At 38.5% G+C, this 16,392-nt stretch overlaps 1 protein-coding gene across 1 annotated transcript in view; it reads left to right on the top strand.

The window, feature by feature from the left end:
• The window catches only part of usp43b (ubiquitin specific peptidase 43b), a gene marked incomplete at its 3' end in the record, with an annotated part of 80,486 nt that extends 64,414 nt beyond the window's left edge, over window positions 1–16,072 (top strand). Inside the window, 2 exon segments of the mRNA XM_014008917.1 lie at window positions 11,069–11,204; window positions 15,928–16,072. Coding sequence (XP_013864371.1) covers window positions 11,069–11,204; window positions 15,928–16,072 — 281 coding nt within the window.
• Between the last annotated feature and the right edge of the window lie 320 nt (window positions 16,073–16,392).

The following is a 16,392-nucleotide window of genomic DNA, read 5'->3' on the forward strand; positions in this document are numbered from 1 at the left end:
ACGCAAAGGGGTGCTGCATTTCAGGGGGCGCCAAAACAGTGTGGGGATTTTTTTTTCTAGTTGGCATTTTCTAATTTAACAGCTGTTTGTGCATGTATGAAATGATCAATAAGAGAGGAAAGGCACTGATTAGGTGCCCATGTCAACCCCTTCAGATGGTTAGTACAAAAGGCATGTTTTTTTTTATTTTCTTTAATATGCTGTAATATGTAACAAAAAATAGAAGTCCAAAATAGAACTACTGTATTTTAAAAGTGCATGAATCAACTAGATCAACTTTCTGGGTTGTGTTTGTTCTCCCTGTGCTTTAGTGGGTTTTCTCCCAGTACTTTARTTTTCTCTCACAGACCAAAATCATATTTATTGAAACTATCCCATGAAAAAGCAAATAAATAAATAGTTTGGGGTAATACTATAGTATAAGTAGTCTTTAATTTTCCAGTTTTGGGTATTTATAATTAGAGTTTTTGTTTACAAAGTAAACATCAACAAGCACATAAAACTGGTTTAACATACATAGAAGAGGTGGCTTTAAAATTGCAAAAGTTTGTTCTTTTTAAATGTTTTTAAAATGTATATTTTGACTTTTTTAAATAAAATGACAGGCATCACAGCAGTCATTTTTGTGGAAGTGTCCCCATCGCATTTWAATTTTAATTCATCTAAACCCCAACATTTACCATAAAATATTGCTTCAACCATTGTTTCTATTGCTGAACAAATAAATTCATTTCACTTGATTTATGAAATACTGAAACTGTGTTTACTTCTGTAGTCTGTTTAATAACCTGTTAAAATACACCAGAATGCAGGAAATGGCATCTACTTAATTCAAAAATTTCTGGGCAAGGATCCACAGACCCCCCGCCAGTGGGTCCCCCTAACATTATGAACACTTCTAATACCACTGAAATATGAAACAATCTAAGGACCATTTCAGGTACTCCATGTGTAAAGATACAGAGCACAGTAAAACTGGACTGTTGCTGAAGTGCAGACGCCACTGCTGGGGGGCGGGGATGATGTCTTCGCATACACCGACCTCAGGAAATTAGTAGTTGCTCCCCTGTGCGGACCTAAATATTTTCATAAGCGCGTTAGAAATTGCGGAGCTAATTTTTGAATTAGCGCTGCCCTCCACTGCATGTTGGAAACAACAAGCTGAATGTGACGTCACGTCATCTTTTACCCATGCAGGTCACATCGATGGCGTGAAGTGTTCACACTGGAATCTGATTGAGGTCACATTTATAATGTGAACATCCACACAAAAAAAATTGGTATCGGTTCCAGGTATCTGGGCATTTTAAACGAGGACGAGTACTTTTTAAAAAGCTGGAATTGGTGTTTGGACACCACTAGCTACACACGTGAAGATCCACGATGGTTGGATCACACTCTTTGGCAGTCTGAAGGTAAAAGTCACCACTAAGACTTTTGTAGAAAAGTTAMTATAGAAGTTTTAGAGACCAGCGTAAAAAATGTAAAACCCATCCCTTCACAAAACACATGTRGACTAGTTGGGTAAACTCTTTAGGGACCATAGGAAGGGTGAAGAGCTGGTTCAGTGTTCCACATCTGGGAAAAAAAACCACTGTTTCGTCTGAGTCTGAGGCTTTTACCATTGACCAAACTTTCTTCTCCATCATCCCACATTACCAGAGAGGCTCAGAGGAGAAGGTATTTGACTGTGTTCTTTGAGATTGACCGAATATTTTCCTCCGTACTGCAGACTCTGTACTGGTCTGTTGTGGGGAAGAAGGAGCTGAGCTGCAAGGTGGAGCTCTCTGTTTACTGGCTGGTCTGTGTTCCTGCCATCACGTACGGTCATAAACTTTGGGTAGTGACCAAAGAAACGAGATCACGGATGCAGGAAGTCACAATGTTTTTCTTTAGCTTAGAGATAGTGAGAGGTTCAGTCTTTCGAGAGATACTCAATGTACAGCTGCTGCTCCTCCCTAGGGAGGCATTCAACTGGGAGGAGACACTGGGGGAGACCCAGGATACACTGGAGAGATGTCTCTCAGCTGGACTGAGAACGCATTCCAGCTCCCACCCTGGAAGAGGGTGRCTGTGGAAAGAAAGGTCTGGGCCTTCCTGAACAAGCCACTACCTGACTCCGGAACAAGTAGCAGATAATAAATGTATAGATGGATAGATAAACCCTGTCCTCCACCAGGACAGATGTGATACTCATGACAATAGCAATGTGCTAGCAATGACTTGATCTCTTAACTACGTCTTGACTGCAGTCTGACAGAGCCCCACACGGGCACAGGGTGTGGTGGGAGTACTAAACAGTTAGTCTAACGTGCTGCTTTTGTGTAGAGAATGATGAGAGCAGAAGAAAGTTTCTCAATAGCAGGAAAAACCTACTTGGTGAGCATCATAATTTCTCTCACGCTGAAGGAGTTTTACCAAATTTGTTGCAATCCAGCCACATTCTAAAAAGGTCATGTAGATCATGGAGAGCGTAGAGGGTTCGCCATCTACTGTGAGGAGGTATAAGCAGCTTCTCTTGTGAGCATGCAGAGATGTGTTTCTCTTTAAAAAATGAAGCCAAGGCCAAAAATARACTTATTATAAAACAGTGAATTGTTTCTTTCGGCTGAACACAAAGTAAGAAAGATGCAGGCAGAAAAGGGGCTGGACAACTCCCACCTTTGTTTCTTTCTGTTGGAACATATATCTTTGTAGGGCTGGTATCAGAAAGGAAAAGCTGGTGGAAACCCCTCTCAGCACCGAGTAACAATGTCTCATTCAAGWTTACATCACTACACCCACCTATTCTCTGTGTCAGGTTAGGTCCTGCCTGCTAAGGAAATCCTGACATTTTCACATGGTGGGAGACACCATTTGTTTACAGTTTAATGTTTACAACATTTTTTCAAGCCCACACACACAAATCTACATGAAAACATTAGATTTTAAAAAAACTGGATTTTATTTAAATACTGACAACATGCTTAATGTATTTGTTTTTGGTCTCTCATGTAATCCAAGTAATGTTAAAAAGAAACGTAGTATTTATCTGCAGAAYGTCTTGTCTCATGTTCTGTCCTGTGGAGCTGAGCTGTTTGTGTTTCAGAGTGAGGAATAGAGGAGCTCCTGCTGAGACAGCTGTTAGGAGTTGTAATGAGCTAAATGAGCTCCCTTTTCCCATTTATGTACACACACACACACACACACACACACACACACACACACACACACACACACACACACACACACACACACACGTTTGTTTTTCTATCCCTATTAGGACCGTGAGCTAATTCCATTCATTTTTAGACATTCCTATAAGGGGTGGGAATCTTTTACTCTCTCACGATTCGATTTGATTCAGATCTTTCGGGCCACAATTTGATTCRGAATCGATTTTTCATTCAAAACTGATAATGTGAGCTTTAGCTGGGTGGTATGACCCAAATTTTAAATCACAATTTTCAACAATTACACCGGTTTTACGGTATATCACAGTATTCTTTTTTCCATCACAGCTCAGATGATAATAAAATGTACAAATGTTACTTATTKACGTTTTTCTTTAACTGTACCTCTGTCTGTGTCGCTGTTTCCCTCCTCTTGTACGTCTTCTCTTCTTTGCCTGGTTGTAGACAGAAATCATGAATTTTGGTCCGATCGTGAAGATTTGAGAAAAGATCATTGTCGGGTCAATTGTTGTGTGTTAATAAAACTTAAATGGGCAACATTATGTGTTTCTCAGGCATATACCATATACAATACCATAATAAAGTATCTTTGTCATCTTTAGCTGTTATTAAAATACTCTTTTTATGTTTAGATAGAAAATAAACTTATCTTCTCATCACTTCCTCTTCTAAACGCCTTAAACTGGCCTTTGTCTCTTTAAGAACCACATTCCGCTTCTGTCCCGCCCATTTCAGTGCGGGGGGGGGGGGCTTTGCTTGTGCACTATGACGCAGTTTACTTGGCATCTGAAAATACATTTCCTCAAAGGTATTTTGAATCTGAAAAGAGCTTCACTGAGTGAGAAGTGAGAAGTAGTGTGGAGAGCAGTGGACAGTAGGCTTCACTTTCACTTTTGCTCTGTTACTGCCGAGAGCCTGCAGGAGTCATGGGCGGGGTGTGTGGGGTGGGAGGTGGGGAGGTGTGCTCCGTGATGAGGAAGCTCGGCTTGGAGACACATCCCAGAGGCGTTTCTGGTCCCAAAAGGCGTTTCTGGTCCCCACCTGTTGTTTTGCTCCTCAGCATGGCTGCCTAAAGAYGCTAGGATTTCTCAAACATGCATGAATGAGTCAAAGCAAGGCTTTGGGCATGTTTTTTTATGAGAGTATAACATTATAACATGATATAAAACTCAAAAAAAGTTGATTTTACATGATATTGCCCCTTTAAAAGGATGAGTCACCTTGCACACCAGTCAACTTCGCTCTGCTACAAAACTRCTTACCCCGGGCTTATCACAATAGAAGCACGCTAAAGTCTCCATGCATTAACGTCTCCATTATAACGTTGCGCATTAAATCTAACCGTGCACATCACTGAAGAGTTGTTTACTACATGCAGCAATGGTGAAAACGGGAAGTTTTTTTTTTTTACTTCAGTTAATATAAGCAGCTGAAACACCACCCGCCATCAGTTACGCCAACAATAACATTAGCATGCAAATGCACATAGTGGTGCAGCGAGGAAAAGTATCCCCCGGGAAACAGTTCACTGGCGTGTTCAGGCTATTTAAACCTGTTTGTCGGTATTCAGAAAATTCATATCATAACAAAAATAAAAACCGTTTTTTTGGTACAAAATGGTATACCGCCCAGCACTAATGTGAGCCCATTTGTTGTGTTCTCAAAGTGCTTCATCTTCATTTTGCAAACCTTACACACCTCGCTCATGTCAAACTCAGACTCATTCAGTAAAAACCAAAATGAGCCCAAATATTTGCATTCAATGAAGACAGGGGTCAGTTGAATCTTTCTTTCCTCCAGTTTTATAGTTTCCTCTTTGTTTTGGTGCTTTCTGTGCATTCATATGTTCCACAAGCAGCTGCATGATGATGTCAGGACATCCCATGTTACAAAATGGAGCCTGACATCCATTGGATTTGCTTTATTTTATTTTTTATTTATAAAAATGGATTTTGGGACATTTTAAATCGATTCTGAATCTTTGTAAATGAGAATCAGAATTCTGATGTAAAACAATTTTTTGGTGCACCCCTAGTTCTTATAACCTAACCCTGACCCCTTACCCTAAACCTGAACACCCCTTACCTAAAATTAACCATACAAATACATGCCTTACCCTAACCATACAGGTTTCTACATATATAAAATAATCTTCCTTAAAGAACCCTAAACCAAAATAAATAAATAATAAAAACTTACCCAAAAGCAGAGGCCAAAATTACCTAGTTTCTTTAAAGTTCAGACCTCAAAATACTCACAAATACTATTTAAAACAACAAACAACTATTACAAAAATGATGCTCCGACATTAAAACCAATCCACCAATCCCCAGCAAACCACAAAGCAATCTAACAAATCCTAGCCCTCCACCACAATAAACCACACCCCCTACCCAACCACAAAGCATTATGGGTCACCTACATAACACAGCACCGTGACAAAGAGTACTACCACAGTTAAACTAGTCCTCCTAACTGGTGGACCAATACTATATTAATAGCTCCAAAATATACATCTAAACCAGATAATAAAACTAGCTGAACCTCAGTGAACTGTAAACAGTCACTAGAAGAAGCTCTTCTAAATAATAAATAAATAATCTAAACATTTATTTTTTATTAGATTAACCTCATAACCCGTAGCTCTCGAAGGGTCAGTTGTAATTAACTTCAATGTTTCATGTTTAACTTCGACTAAACATGGAACGTCTCRTTCCTCATCTCATTTCTACAGCTGAACACTGCTAACAAACARTAACTGAGATCTAGGTGGTATTTTGTGTATAGAAACATCCTTTTAACACTRTTTGAAAGCACCAAGGTTTTTGAGACAACTGGGGTCATTCTTACTCTCCACTAAACCAGTAATAATTAATAAACAGATCTGGACCATATCTGGCATGCAATCGTGTGCCACGTGGCTCACAAAGTGTTAACTTATCAATAACTAAAGCATGAGCACATATTGTAATCAGCCCAGCTTTACAAACTTTAATGAGTCTCAGTAGGAGCACTCATTCACTGTCTGTCTTATTTTGTAGACAGGCACATGTATAAGGTGTGAAGTGGTTTCACATCAGTTACACACCAGCAAACAAAGCAGTGTAATGAGTGGGCAGAACTTGCTCACAGCTCATATCTCAGATGTCCAGCTCAGATCAATCGGTGTACTCCTGCATTCACTTCATAAATGAGAGAAACAAACCAAATTTGTTCTGATGCCATGATAAACTACTGACCTAAATTGTTGMATAAAGTCAGTGACTCTCCTGAATGTGATAAATTACAGGTTGTGTATTAATCTGTTAAATAATCTCAGGTTGTTTAATATCAATCTATTGTTGGTCCTGAAAAGAAGACATGAGAGAGACAGAAATCCTGAGACCATCTGCACAGAGCTATATTTCTCAATCTCAGCTAAATCCAGATGAAGTTTAGAAAGCTAATAAACTTAGACCAAATTTTTGTCGTTTTTTTTAAGCCAAGCTGAACAATTTAGATGTAGATTTTATTGTTTTGTTTTTTATATCCCATTACGGCTCACTGGGTGTCACAATTGATGGCTGAAACAGAGAATCCAGACGCAGACAGCTGACAGGCTGAGCGAAATAAACTTTAAACCTTCACAAAAACAAAAAGCTGTAAAGGCAGGATGAAGAAAGAAAGCTATAATTAACTAGAAGCTCAAACAAAGGAAACCAAGGCTAATCAGAAAGGAACGCAGGGAAACACAACAAACTGGCAGATTGTTACTGAAACCTCGTTTATGTGCTGAAATGGCAAACATTTACTGCAAGAGGGCTGATTAGAAGCTGAAATCAAGTGTAGAATACAAGGATAAAACCTTTACAAAAAATTATTTAACTTTAATGTGAACACAGAGCCAGACAGACTCAAAAGTTAAACATTTTTCCAAAAATAATTTTTGATTTTTCGTTTTGGTGTTCAACATTCATGTTTAACATTTACAGTGGTTAACAGGTAAAGCCACAAAAAATAACTAATTTATCCAAAAATAAAAAATTGGATTTGATGATAGCTATGAAACKTAACACTAGTCCTCACAATCACCAAAAAATATTTTATGTCGTGTTAAATTTTGCGTGGACTAAATTTAATGATAACTTTTAGTTAGTTAGTTAACCCATAGGGGCCTAGAAAAGGAAATAGTCATCCTGTCCCTACTTACGTCAAATAATCTGTTTAACTTCATTAATGAATGAAAAAACTTTCCTTTTTAATCTCTTGATTTTAAAGTGCCTGTATTTTTTTGTAATAAACACAAATGCATTTTAAAAAGATAACATTGACTGAACATATTGCAAAAAACATTTCATTGTGCTGAGATCAACACTTGTTGAAATATTTGCATTGGAAGCAACAGGAAGTGATGTCACAGGGAATGTCTGCATGTAAAAAGAGCAGCTACATGGCCGACAACACAAACTGTAGAGATGAATCTGGTGTTTCYTTAGATTATTCTGAGGGTTTAYCAGAAAGAGATGAAGAGTCGGTGTCAGACCAGTTTTTTTCTTAAATAGTTCCCCTTTGATGTCACTTCCTGTTTCATTTGGGCTGAACCAAGTTCAAAAGAGAATATGTCAGTTATGTGACAAAATGGGTAAAATTATGTGKTTTTTGCCAAGTTTCTTAAATAAAAAGATGTTTTCTTTGACTTTTTGTATTYGAAGGATATGCAGGTCACAGACACTTTAAAAAGATGAGGTTTGTGTTTTAGTTGTAGAGGTATGTGTTGATGAGGTTTGGCAAAGCCTCCACATACAGAGCATCCAGGGTGTTCAGTTAAATATTATAGAAGAAATTTTGAAGCCAAGTTGGATAAATCAYTGAAAATCACTTTCTATGCACAATATCGATGCCTTCCATGTCCTTTTAAAGTAGACATATTCTGCTTTTAAACCCTTCATTTTCACATTTAAATACGTATTCAGTTGCGTCTATATAAAGTGGAACTACAATGCTTTGGTTTGAAAACAAAATGTATTTAATACATATTTCCCCTTTAAATGCTTAGTGTATTCAGAAGGTTCTTGTAAATTATGTGTTGCTTCACTTTTASAACTCTGCTCTGGAACATTTTTTGGGAAATGTTGGGAAGGCAGCTTTTGGTTTGTTCTCTCCCAATAATTCACACCAATGACTGCAGAAGATGGGAGAATTACAGGTTTTGTGTTAGTGAGAAACTTTTTCTGATGTACGGTGAACAAACTTTAACCCTAAAAGTAACAGTTACAAAGATAATCACCTCACCTCTGAAGCTCACCAATAAAACATGAAAACAATCTTGCTAACAGTTTGTGAATAATTTAATGGCTAAGTGGGAGGTTTCTTGTATATACAGGTTCAACTGTGAGCTTGTGAGAGGCATAAAGGCGGTTTTATTAGTTTAAAAAATAACAAGACATACTAATTAAGCTTTTGTACCATCAATGGAGCTCAATCTTTTGATCTCAGTGTCAGAATAAAGCWAACTGCATAAACTTGAACATCTGATTGGCAAAAGGCATTCAATTTAACTGTATGTAAGCAAGTTGTTTTTTTTTTTTCCAACTTATTCTCATTTCTTGTTGGGTTTTTCCCTCATTTAAATAAGTTGTTAAAATTCAGCCACCATTCTTTCTATTTTAGGGAAAGTGTTTTTAAGAGCTTCACTCTGACAGCCCGCCAGACTCAGAGTCCTCCTTTTTTTAATGTGTGGCAATTAGGGTGACAGAAAACACTTCTGAAGGAACAAACAAAGCAGAAAACAGATGGATTGTCTTTGAAAGCAATTTTCAAATGTTTCCCTGTGTGAACAGTTCAGCTCACTCACACTCATTTCAGGTCTGGAAGCCAAAAACCCAAACTTTCTGTTTCCAAACCAAATGTTTGCCGTGGCTGAGAGTCCCAACACGGGAATCTAATTTTAGACAGTATGTGCTATTTTCATTTTAGAGGMTTTTTTTTCTTATAAAACTCATTACGTAAAAAATTTAAAAAAATAACCTAATCCAATGGAAAATGTTGATTTTTTTTGCCAAAATTGGTCTAGTACATTTTTTATTTTTTGACGAGGCCTATTTATAATGATACACAACTCATTCCACTGACATTTAGGAATCGCTTTCAAAACTTAAATAAGACACAAATAATTTACATGCAAAAAATAATTACACCACTGAATGCGTTACACCTTTGAACTGAATTAGAAATTKTGACTTTCTTTGCAACTTGTCATCTTTTCCGGAGGATGGTCCCTAGAATACAGACAGCTGATGCGCTCCAATAACAATAAAACTAAACTTCATTTTAAAAAAGCTGCCTTGGCAGCAAACATATTACAAAAATTAAGGATAAATAACAAGGAGGCATAGTGAAGCATATTGAAAGAACTTGATGAATGATGGGAGGAAAGCCTATCAATAAACGATGAAATTAACCAAAAATAATCAAAATGACACAGATCCTAACACTAAACTTTATACTATCATCCAGCTAAAGGATTTTTATGGACATATGATATTTATTTACTATTTTCATAAACATCTAATTAATAAAAAAAACTATACAGCAATGGCTGTAACAATTTAAAAATCTGTTAATTTGTTTTAAACAGTAGGCCCACTGTCAAGAAAAGCATCGGCTAATAGTGTAACACTGTCAGTTTTCAGTGCTAACWCTGTGAAAAATGACTTTTTGCAACAAAATAGCCTAATCTCAAATTCCAAAGGTCATTTCTGTAAGTACTGGTGTCAGTACAAATATTAAAATCAAAGAAAATTCGTATACCTGACTTTCTTCAGCCACATGAAAGGGAACATCTTTGTTTTTTGTTTTTTGTTTTTTTTAACGAGCAGCAGAGCAAAAACTGCGACACAGGCCAACGCACCAAGTATGAACTTAGTTCTGAAATAATGTCAAAATATTCCCTCTGAGTTTTAGTGGGAGGACTTCAAACCAGCAGGAATAAAATCTGAAACAAAATCTTTTTTTGTGAAGGTAATTCAGGATGACTGTARCAATCCAAAGAGATTAATGTAGAATAAAGTCATGGTCTCTAAGTTTTGCTTTGCTTTGTATTTTTTGTCTTTTAGTTTCTTGAATTTAGGCTTTTTTGACCATCTTTTGTTTTGTGATCATATCTTTCCATTTTATTTTGTTGAGTCTAATCTTTAGTGCTGCATACCCGCTCTTTGTTAGTAACCATAACATCTGTGCTGTACCCAGTTTGAATCTCCCCCAGTTTATGTATAATCTACACAAAACTGTAGACTTCTTTTTTATTATGTACATTTATTATAGGAACCTTGTTGGTAATTTGATTGCATTTGTATAAAAAGTTACTATACAACTGTTAAATGTGGAAAAGCTGAAAATAAAGTGAACACTATTAAAAAGTCAGCTAATTATTATTTTTATTCATTATCCCAACACTTAACTCTAGAGTATTTTAGAACAAATGTTTTGTGAAATAAAGAAAGATGCTTTATTTCTATTGTCTTGTAATTATGTTCATCAAGTTCAACTATAATGAAAAACATGAGAGTGAACTGATCACTTTGCTCCATAAAATTATTATTTTAAGAGATTTCAAACTGCAAACTCAGTAAAATCAAACACAGTGTTGAAATCTCAACGATGTTATTATGTCCCATCACACCCCCTCTACTCTACTTTAGAGAAGGTTAAAATTGCAACAGACGCTCTATTATTTCACACACATAAAGCTAAGTCCTAATGATTTATTATTTATGCTAAAATGTGTTGCTTTATTTATGAATGTCCTCTAATGTCCTTTCCTTGCTGCAGAGAAACTACAGGAGAAATGGCTCTGAAATCAAAACAGAGGTTGTGTTATTTCCTTCCTCCTCTGACTGTGTGTCCTTTTTTGTCAGACTATTGTGTGTCACTCTGGTGTTCAGCACCAAAGGACAGAGGTATCTGCGGGTCGGGCTGGCGATGCCTCTCTTTGGTTCTGTTGCCTGCCTGAGACGGATGGTGGCTGATGAGGGCAAACTTTCCCCAGACCAGGTAAGATAAAGCAGGAACAAATGAACAAACACATATTTTTTTGACTACTCAACGCACAATTAAAACAAAATAGTTAAGCACATATGGATTGAGTGGTGGAAACTTAAATGAAACTCCTTGTTACTGTGTTACAAATTACAGTATCACATTAAAAGCATAGCAGACAGGATTTTAGGTAGGATTTTGGAAGAGAGCAACAATTTTGAGTCCCCACCCCACTTTCACCACTTATGAAGCGTACAGAAGTTTACAAAATTTACACAAGGAAGAGAAAAATGACGGATGTACCARAAGCGGAGATTGTAACAGTAACTAGTGAAGCTGTAATATCGCTACCCATCTCCTCTATCTAGGCTGGCGCAATTTATTCTTTATGTGTTGTCCTCTGGCTTTATTTAAAATAGCGGTCAATTCCCGCTACTTACAAAAGTTTCAAAATTTAAGGAAAGGGGAAAAAAATTACAAACGGAAATGTCTGTTAAATCTCAGAGAACTCAAAGATGGGCACAGTTCCATGAGGGCATCATGAGGCATCGCTAGCTCAAAGAAGGTGTTGGAAAACCAAACATAGTGTCTAAAAGACGTCCTGGCACCCCCCTGGCTAAAAGCCTGGTAGCAGAGTTTGCATTATATGCACACTCACATGTAAGTTAGCAGGTCAGGCCTAGAAACAAGGAGCAATTCTGTGCAGGAAGAATTAATTAGTACTTGTATATACTCCTGCAACAAGCTGRCCTTCAACCGCTGTGGTCTTCAAGATCCAGCAGATTTAGACCGAGTTTGATTTGACGTCTGAGCCAATCCCACATATTTTCAGTATGGGAAAGATCAGAGACTTGCTGTCCACAAGWGGACCTCMACATGAYGCAGGCAGCTCATAGACACTTCCTGGTCTGGGATTGAGTGTGTGGTCTTGTTGAAAGGCTATACCAGGGTTTTGTCTCAAAAATGGCAAGGCATGACAACATAGGCTGTCCCTGATGTAGCCTTGTGCTGTCAGGATCCCTTGAACTACTACCAGAGGTGACCTGAAGTCAGACACAATGACCACAGGTGTAGTACTGATGTGTCTCTTTACAGTTATGGCAGGATTAGTCCTTTCTGCTCAGTGCCACCATAAACTTACACACACACACACACACACACACACACACACACACACACACACACACACACACACACACACACACACANCACACACACACACACACACACACACACACACACACACACACACACACACACACACACACACTCAATGGTCATCCATGTCCGTACAGAACCATGTTTCACCTTTGAGGATGAAGAGAAATGTCACWTTTGTAGTYGGACTGAAGCCAGTCATCAGGACTCAGGTCAGGATGGTATGGGATCTTGTAAAGAGTCCAGCCTCTTGTGTCCAGATGGCGGGCACAGATGTTATGGGGTTCTGTAATGTTTGGTGTGTGTTGGTGCTTTCATGCACCCATTGGTCTCGACATCAGGCCGTTGTGATATCTGTACTCCCCACATGACAGCAGTTGAATGATAGAACTGAATGATACTTCTTTATGCAAACTTCATGTGACCCGGGGCCTCATGTACAAAGACATGCGTGGATTTCTTACTGAAACGTGGCGTACGGTCCAATCCAGAAAATGGTGTACACACAAAAAAATCCAGATATATCAAACCGTACATACGCCTGAATCCACGCACATTTCTTTTGTACATCACAATTAATGTGGAACTGAGCGCACATGAGACACCTCCCCTGACACGCCTTCATTTACACTACGTTAAACAGATGCAGATTACTTCCTGCATGTGTGAAGAACATGTTTGAGTGATCCCTGCGTGATCAGAAGTGATTTCTAAAGTCAGGAAAATAATGAATTAAATTTAATGTGAGTGAGAAAAAAAGTCCTAAGTAAGAATAGGAATAAAATATGTTTATCACACAAAGAACGAATGATTGTGTGTCGGTGTGTGTGTGTGCGTGAGCGCGCACGTGAAGCTGCTGTGGTGCGCAACCGGTCCATTCATCCATTCTGAGCCTGGACATTTTTTAATTAACTTTGCGCACGAGTTTATTACCATAATTACTGTAAACACAGAGGAACTCAGATATTTGGTAGAACATAGATCTTAGTTTATTTCACAGCTGATATGAAGAAACGAGTCACTGCTCCTCAGTACTGGAGAGTTTTCATGACGTCACATGATGGATGAGACCTTTCCATTGGTCATGACTCAGCTGTGGGTGGACTGGACTGGTACAGTCCCGATCGGTCTGCCAGCTCCCTTTGGAAAGCTCCTGTGGAACCCCAGTTCAATCACTGCTGCTGCACGTGCACGCGTGGAGCACAGCTCCACCCTGTGTTGCGCTCCCAGAGCGCTGCAGTGCCAAACTGAAAAAGGATTATTCCTGAAAACAGCTGATGAGCCACTCGACATCATGGATCAGAAAATTCTATTAGTTTATAAATAAAAGCTCTGCGTGTTACACTATTTATTATATTCTCCAGTAAGGCTGAATCCGTCCCTGTAAATGTATTTCTGGCACAACTTTGTGCGTCCTTTATCTAACTGCGTCCATGTGGATGTAATAATTGTTAATCATGTGTGTCTGGTGTGAACAATAATCATTTTCACATCATGAACAGTTTCCCAGAATCACCTCTAAGTGTCACTAATGGAACCAAAACCACAGAAATGTGAATACACCAGCCCTGGAGTGGGGCTGCGCACATTTCCACATTCATTTCAGTCTTGATATATCTGGAGTTTTGTGTGGAAAATGGCGTACACAAGGTTTTAGTGCGTACGCACCATTGATACATGAGGCCCCTGGTCTGTTAACCTTCATCTACTGTTTTGATTGCTGTTAAACTTTCAGCTACCGTATTTATGCAGATTTAATGTGAAAAATGTTACCCCCAAAAAAGTCATTCATAAAGTTGGGGGGTCATATTCAAACTCTATTACAGACTCAAGGTCCTCAAGACAAAGACAAGAGAAGCAGATCAACAATAAAAGCCAAGAACAAAAAGAAAGAAAAACACATAGCCAACATAACCAAAAATCATAACCAATATTGTAAAATCATATTATACACAGGAGTAAATTTATTGTACTACCAGAATAAATGTCAATATTTTCTCACATATAACTGAAATATTGTGTCGTGGAGGATAAATCATCATAAGTTCTGCCCTCCCACATTTGAATGAGTTGTGCTTAGCTAAACATACAAACAACAACTGTAGTTGGGTTTTTTTTTTCATGCAGGAGTCAAGGAGGAATTTATTAAATATTTTCATTAACTGTGAAGATTGAAAGAAGACTAGGATGTGAGTTGCACATTTGTGTGCTCAATAGGACCAGACGAGCTGCTCCGTGAAGCTGTCCATCTTATTAACAATTTAACAACCGGCTTCTGCTCTGGGAGTGGACCATGCTCACAAAGTCTGTATGAAATTAGGGATAGCATCATACACAAGGTTTAGATTTTTTAAAGGGGACCTATTATGCAAAATTCACTTTTTAAAGTTTTTTTTTACTCAACTTTGGGTATGTACTGTACTTCTTAAAAAACAGTCCTAGGACCAAAAAAATGCACCCAGGGGCATATTTACTGTAAGTAAATGTATTTTTAATGCATATTAACGACACGTTTTATACTTCCATCATTTTGTGATGTCACAAGCCGTACGACAACSCACCGGAACCTGCGTTCTGCCCCTCAACTAGCAACCCYCGGGTGAGGCCCCACCTCCTCAATTTAAAAAGCCGTCACGGTTGTTATTGTGTAATGCGCAGCTCATTTCATAACAAGCCTCCAGTAGGGCAATGGGTAGAGTGTTGGACCAGAGAGCGGGAGACCAGGGTTTGAGACCGGCATGGACACTATTTAATTATTTATTTTGTTTTTGTTCGTTATGAACACGTTTTCTCATGTACCTCTATTGTTTAGCTTATTAAAGCCTTGTTAAAGCCTATTTGTTCCAGTTTCTGAGGTATTTTGACCACTGCTGCTCCCTGCTCTGGTAACAGCATGCAGAGTGAGCTCAGAGAAGAGGAGGGGGAGAAAAAAAAACAAGCTGCGACTACGACTCTTCCTCTGGGTCTCATATGGTTGTACAACAGAGCTTCTGCTATTATTAGCCATGCTAAGGTAAACACTGGCTTTGGAGGGCGGAGTTAATGTCAACAGATTTTTGGAGGGCGTTACCAACAGAGCTCATTAACATAAACAGCTCTTCTGAACTGAAGTCAGAGCAGGCAGAACTAGAAAATGGGAAATTTTATTATCTGAGAATTATTTTGCGCATTAAATTGAATGAACATGGTCTGGATAGCCCACAGACATACCACAAAAATTTCTAGGACCCATAATTGGTCTCCTTTAATGCAATTGAAGCTCCAAAAATGGGGGGTCACATTATACATTCCTAAATATGGTAATTAAAAACAGTAATGATGTTTTCTTGATGGCACCACTTACAGCCTTTGGTGTCCATTCTAAACAAACTGCTCTTCGCAAATCAGATCATTTTCACACCCGGTCTGCATGTGGACTAAATTTCATCCAAACTGGACCATTCCTTATGCGTGTTTAACTCTTTGTGTCAGAGAGGTACTGAGGTTTGTGTGTTTGCAGGCTGCATCAACGTTCACTCTTCTACTGCACGGTGTCCCCTCAAACTGAACATTTTTTGTGTGTATATCTGTTGATCTCCAGGTGATCCTGACAGAGGTTTACTCCACAGGGTTCCAGCGCTCCTTCTTTGACGAAGACGATCTCACAAGCATCGCAGAGAATGATGTCATCTACGCCTTCCAGGCTCCTCCTCTCTACATCAGAGGGGGCTCTGCACGCATTTCAGGTAGCTTTAAAGTCGGGTTTATTTTGGATTGATATTTTAGTTTTAGCCATAGCGAAACGTACTGTGCATTACCTGAAATATTTTTTCCTTCTTTGATTTAGATCTTTAAGCAAACAGACGTTTATAAGAAGGGACCAAATGAGACGCTAAAGGCTGTTTTATACTCCATCCAAACCCGCCACCACTGCTCTCATTGGCTGTAGTTATGTGACAACATCACATCTCACAGAGTACTTTTGTCCGCTCCATCTCAACACAAGTATAGTATATGCAGAGTATTGTGGAATTGGTCAGAAGTTTATAAGTGATGGCATCATTTT

This window comes from Austrofundulus limnaeus, unplaced genomic scaffold, assembly GCF_001266775.1.
Source record: "Austrofundulus limnaeus strain Quisiro unplaced genomic scaffold, Austrofundulus_limnaeus-1.0 Scaffold53, whole genome shotgun sequence".
Taxonomy (NCBI): domain Eukaryota; kingdom Metazoa; phylum Chordata; class Actinopteri; order Cyprinodontiformes; family Rivulidae; genus Austrofundulus; species Austrofundulus limnaeus.